General features: G+C 48.0%; 1 protein-coding gene across 1 annotated transcript; it reads left to right on the forward strand.

Annotated features, from left to right (window-relative positions):
• The first annotated feature begins 230 nt into the window (after positions 1-230).
• lrrc4.2 (leucine rich repeat containing 4.2) lies at positions 231-5,052 on the forward strand. Its single transcript, XM_061774799.1, has 2 exons — positions 231-1,649; positions 1,773-5,052. Exon 2 carries the CDS (start codon positions 1,894-1,896, stop codon positions 3,883-3,885), a length of 1,992 nt encoding a protein of 663 aa, XP_061630783.1. The 5' UTR covers positions 231-1,649; positions 1,773-1,893; the 3' UTR covers positions 3,886-5,052.
• Positions 5,053-5,650: the final 598 nt, after the last annotated feature.

Genomic DNA, 5,650 nt, shown 5'->3' on the forward strand with positions numbered 1-5,650 from the left:
CATGTAGTGGGAAAACACTGGCGCACTGCTGCAGAGAGACACCATTCGACCCTGAGTGCAACCTTTCCCTCTGCTTCAGGAGGACTTGGGTTTTTGCTTTTAGCCCAGTTTGAAAGAAGAGAAGCGGTAGGAGGAGGAGGAGCTCGGCACAGGTAAATGAAGGCGGGAAGAAAGGCGTGTGAGGAGGGGGTACATGGAGGGGTACGCTCGAACGTGTTAAAACACAGGAAGACTGCATCAAACCCAGCGCACTGCTCTGAGGCAGCCTGAGCAGCTGAGAGGAGTGCGTCAGCAGTACATTCACGTTCCTACTGAAGGACAAAGGGAGGGGGCAGAGCAAGCATCTTAGTTGCCTGCAACACACATGGAGGAGAAGAAGGAGGGGAGAGGAAAAAAGGAGAGAGATTGGAGCATAAGAAGAGAAGACCGGGATTAGGATGCCGCTGCCGCCCGCTTGCGTGTGACGGTGGTCTGGCTGCCTTGTTGAGCGCTTGCATGCCGCCTCCTCCTCCTCTTCTTCCTCTCCATCTCCCTCCCGTATTCTCTCCTATGCGCACTCTATCTTCCCCTTGCTCTTGATCTGTCACTAGTTCTCTCTCTCTCTCTCTCCCTTTCACTGTTCTAGTCGGGCTACTGCAGCAGTCCACCAGCCAGCCAGCCGCACACATGGCCAACTGACACAACTTACTACCTCAGCCAGCCACGGTGGAGGAAAACTATCAACTAAGCAAGACGACCACAGGAGACAAGCTTAAAGGAGAAACGGCGAACCAAGGGACGAGTCCTCAATCGCCGTTTTTCGGATACGGAGCTGACTTTGTCACAATTCCATCCTTTCTTTCTTTCTTTCTTTTTTTTGGGGGGGGGCTCTTGAGGACAGGAGCGCTCTCGCTTTCTCGCGCACTCTTCAACAGCCTTTTGCCAAGCTCCGGCAGTGCAGCGCATCCCCCTTCTACAACCGACCCCCCCCCCCCCCCCCCCCCTTGCACCACCACCACCACCTTCTCTCCCACCACCACCACCACCACCCGCTCCCTCAGTACGAATAGATGGATTACTGCTAACTGTGCACAGGGCAGCCTGCAGCTGCTCTGACCGGGGCCAGCCCGACGCTGGGAGGAAGCAAGAGGAGCGCAGAGGAATAGAAGAGGAAGAGAGGAGGAGGAGGAGGGGAGGATGATTGTGCCCGGAGTTCTTTAGCCTTTTTCTGTCTCTCAGTCTCTGTCACAACAGGGCTAATCACCAGCCGAGCAGCCCTTGGCAAAGTCACACTGAGGGAGGTCTCGCCACCAAACAAGGCAACCAGCGTTTATCAGGAGACGGCCGGACTCTGATTTTATTTTTTGACTTTTTTATCTCCTAACTCGATGGAAAGCCACCGTGGATCAGTTTTGCATCTGAGAGATTTGGGCCTGGTAGGGTGAGCTGGAGCAACAGAGATCCACGCACCTGGCAAGCCTGTTTGACCTTACCTGTGCTCCGTTAGTGTGTAGTCCTCACGACCAGGAGCCATTTTGTACCCTCAGTCAATCAAGGGCCACCTGCACGTTCACGCTGAGAGGCAAAACAAGACGAGTGAATCCTGCCACACTGATCCATGGAAGGACTCTATAAATCCAGGAAACGAAAACGATTTCCACACTAATGAGGTAAGTCTTTATTGTTCCTATTGAGCTTCTTTAGCCTTTTTTCCCTCTTCAGCTTCTTCCTTGTCCTAATCTATCTTCACCTCTCTCTTATTTCTGCTTCTGGCGCATTCCATTTTGATGCAGCATCTTCCTGCACTGTCGATGGAACTCGGGAGCCTCAAGTTGCTCCGGCCAGGCTAGGGTGATCCGTCCTCTGGTGTGTGCCGTCTCCCCCCACCATGCAGAATAATGTGCCCTCCACATCATGAGTCCGTTGGGCCAGGTTAGTGTGCAGCCTACCTGGAACACAGCCCTGCTTGCCGTGCTCTCCCTCATGGTACCTGCCCTCAGTATGTGCCAGTCCAGCAGCACAACACTGGGCTCAGCCAGCTCGCAGAACTGTCCGGGCATGTGCTCATGCACCAACCAGCTCAGCAAGGTGGTGTGCACCCGCAGAGGCCTGGTTCGGGTTCCTCCTAACATCCCAGGCAACACCAGGTACCTTAACCTGATGGAAAACAGCATAGAGACCATACAGGCTGACACCTTCAGACACCTGCATCATTTGGAGGTGCTGCAGTTGGGCAGGAATGCTATCAGGCAGATTGAAGTAGGGGCCTTCAATGGCCTGACCAGTCTTAACACTTTGGAGCTGTTTGACAATAGGCTGACGGTCATACCCAGTGGAGCTTTTGAGTACTTGTCAAAGTTAAGAGAATTGTGGTTGAGAAACAATCCCATTGAGAGCATCCCATCTTACGCCTTCAATCGCGTCCCCTCTCTAATGAGGCTAGATCTCGGAGAACTGAGAAAGTTGGAGTACATCTCCGACGGGGCATTCGAGGGTCTTCAGAACCTCAAGTACCTCAATTTGGGCATGTGCAACCTGAGAGAGTTCCCCAATCTCTCACCCCTTGTGGGTTTGGAGGAGCTTGAAATATCAGAGAATGTTTTCCCTGAACTTAAACCCGTAGCCTTCCACGGGCTCAAGAATTTACATAAACTGTGGATTATGAACTCCGCCATCACCACCATTGAGAGGAATGCATTTGATGACATCACAGCTTTGGTGGAATTGAACTTGGCTCATAATAATCTGTCATCTCTCCCCCACAACCTCTTCACACATCTGCACTACTTAGTGGAGCTACATCTGCACCACAACCCTTGGAAATGTGACTGTGATGTAGTGTGGCTCTCCTGGTGGCTCAGAGAGTACATTCCCACCAATTCTACCTGCTGTGGACGCTGCCACACCCCAGGCCATATGAAGGGAAGATACCTGGTGGAGGTGGACCAGACCACGTTTCAGTGCTCTGCACCATTCATTCTCGACGCTCCGAGAGATCTGAACATCTCGGCGGCAAGGGTGGCGGAATTGAAGTGTCGCACAGCTGCCATGAGCTCCGTTAGATGGCTTCTGCCCAGCGGGACAGTATTGACACACGGCTCGGTTCACCCACAGATATCTGTTCTTAATGACGGCACCCTAAACTTCTCCAATGTTCTGCCGTCAGACATAGGGGTCTACACTTGCATGGTGAGCAACATGGCAGGGAATTCAAACGCCTCGGCCTACCTTAATGTCAGCAATGCCGAACTCAATACGTCTACAAATCTGTCCTATTTCACCACTGTAACCGTGGAGGTATTAGAGCCGACGGTGGAAGAAACCCCGAAACCTAAGCCAACACCCCCTGCTTCGCCTTCTGTCTTCAAACCCGTCTTCATCTCCACGCCTACTGTGCTGTTCCAAAACACACAAACCCCAAGGCAGGTGTCGATCCCCACTGCCAGGATCCCCAGCGGGCCTGCTGCTAGCCTGGATGAGGTCATGAAAACCACCAAAATCATCATTGGCTGTTTCGTCGCCGTGACCTTATTGGCAGCGGCCATGTTGATTGCGTTCTATAAGTTGCGTAAGCGGCATCAACAGAGGAGCACAGTGGCCGCAGCCAGGACCATAGAGATCATACAAATGGAGGAGGAAGTTCCTTCAGTTCCGCCCACTTCTGGATCTAGCTGCTCGGAGGAGACGGGGTTGGTATTGCCTACGTTAGTGGAACACAACAGCAACACCTTTAAGCCTGGCTACGTGTCGTCGTCTCGCCAAGGGGCCTACGCAGCCCATTGGACCCAGAACAACACTCTGCATTGTTCAGCCAGACAGCATCACAGCCACATCAGTACCATAGCGGATCCTTATATCATTAAGACTACTCATGGAAAAGAGAAGGTTCAAGAGACCCAAATCTGAATAATGTTCTCCCGGGATTTGTCTCTGACTCTGCCCAAACCTTTTGTCCATGTCGTAGAATGCACAAAGAAAAAGAAATGGTACCTTGCTTTTTGTACAGAAGTAGAGACACTTCTTGTTTCTTGTACATGCCTATACATAAGTATATCACTTAAGAGAATACAAATCTATATATCTATATACGTACATGACACTATCAGGCAGTGGTGAGACATGCAGATTCTCTTAGAAAAGAAAACAATTTGACACTATTTTCTAATAACAGGTGACCTCTGTTTAAAGATTGCTTTTAGTGATTAAGGGTGGTACTCCCGAGTGCGGGAAAGGAGGTTTTTGGACCATATTTAGGATGCGGTAAAAGATGAATCTTTACATATGGTTTCTGTGAGCTCCACTTTTACTGTGCCAAATATGATATGCAATAAACCGGCATTTCCCGACAAAGGAGAAAAAAACAAAAAACAAAGGGACTCACAAGTCATATGTGGCTAGATTTGAACATTTGTGTAAGGATAGCAGTGTGATGGCACAGATCGAGCGTGTACTGTTCAGTAGCCAACAGACAAATGCTTTTTGGACTGCAGTACATTTTCTGCAGCTCAGATTTAACCCTGTGTTTGCTGATGTCATGCTTTGACCGTTGTTTTTTTTTTTAATATAAACATGTTAATTCGGTGTGCACATCAAATGATCATGGCGTGCAGACTAATAGCGGTTGTTGCAAATATTTAGTTCTGTTCTGGGTTGCATTCTGTTGTGTTGTTTCTCTCCCTTTTAGGTTTTGCTTCTTAATGGCTTGTGTAGTGTTTAGGGCTAATTTAGTAATGCATTACAGACGTTGCCTGACTTGTCTCTGCAAGGGCTCATTCTGATGCTAATTTTTCAGCGGAACTGACATGTGGTGCAGTGATACAGGGCTTTGCGGACCATTCCGGTTTTGGGAAAGAAAAAAAAACAGATTGATGTTAAACACAATGAATGTCTGTCTGATATCTGGGGCTTTTTCCATGGACTACATTGACATTGTTTTACCTTTTTTTTTTTTCTTTTTTTTTTTGAGGAACACTATTTTTATGGAGAGACAAACAGAGGCTATGAAAAAAATAAAACCTTTTGGTTTGTATTTCTTTAAACGCAAACACATCCATCCCATGTCTTTTGTGTGTGATTTGTTTAATCGTAAAGAGCGGGGACCGGATTGTAAATCTACCCCCAAATCACCCATCTTACGCTCCTATGCATTTACTCCGCGTCTGCATGAATGGGTCTTTAAGTAACTGGTGTACAATGCTGCATTATACCACACAGTGAGGCTCTATGCAGGTCAGATAGGCTGTTGCTCTTTGATGCCTCCACTTAGTTCTTAAAAGATTGATCGTTTTTCAGTGATTGAGCAGTAAAAAAAGAAAATAATAACAATAATACACGTATCCCACAGTTGTAAAGTTTGGGGGTTTCTTTTCCTTACATCTGTAGGTTACACTGGATAATTTAATGTCTGTCCTACAAAATGTTTCATCTCGTTTGCATACTGTACATCTACTCTAAAGAATGCAACCTACGGTTGCCCTTTACACAACCATTATCCAATCATTATATATACGTACTGCAGAGAGTTGAAAGATGCTAATCACACCCTACAGATAGCTAATCATTTATAAATGTTACACACACAAAAAAACGAAAACAAAATCATCCAGCTGAGGCTATTTGTGGAAATTAAAGCCCGACCCCTGTGATAATTATAGAGCATGGTGAGTTGGCA

This window comes from Phyllopteryx taeniolatus, chromosome 5, assembly GCF_024500385.1.
Source record: "Phyllopteryx taeniolatus isolate TA_2022b chromosome 5, UOR_Ptae_1.2, whole genome shotgun sequence".
Lineage (NCBI taxonomy): Eukaryota > Metazoa > Chordata > Actinopteri > Syngnathiformes > Syngnathidae > Phyllopteryx > Phyllopteryx taeniolatus.

What these genes read in the sequence shown, in the direction of transcription:
- lrrc4.2 (XM_061774799.1), top strand. Translation starts at nt 1,894, where the DNA reads ATGAGTCCGTTGGGCCAGGTTAGTGTGCAGCCTACCTGGAACACAGCC.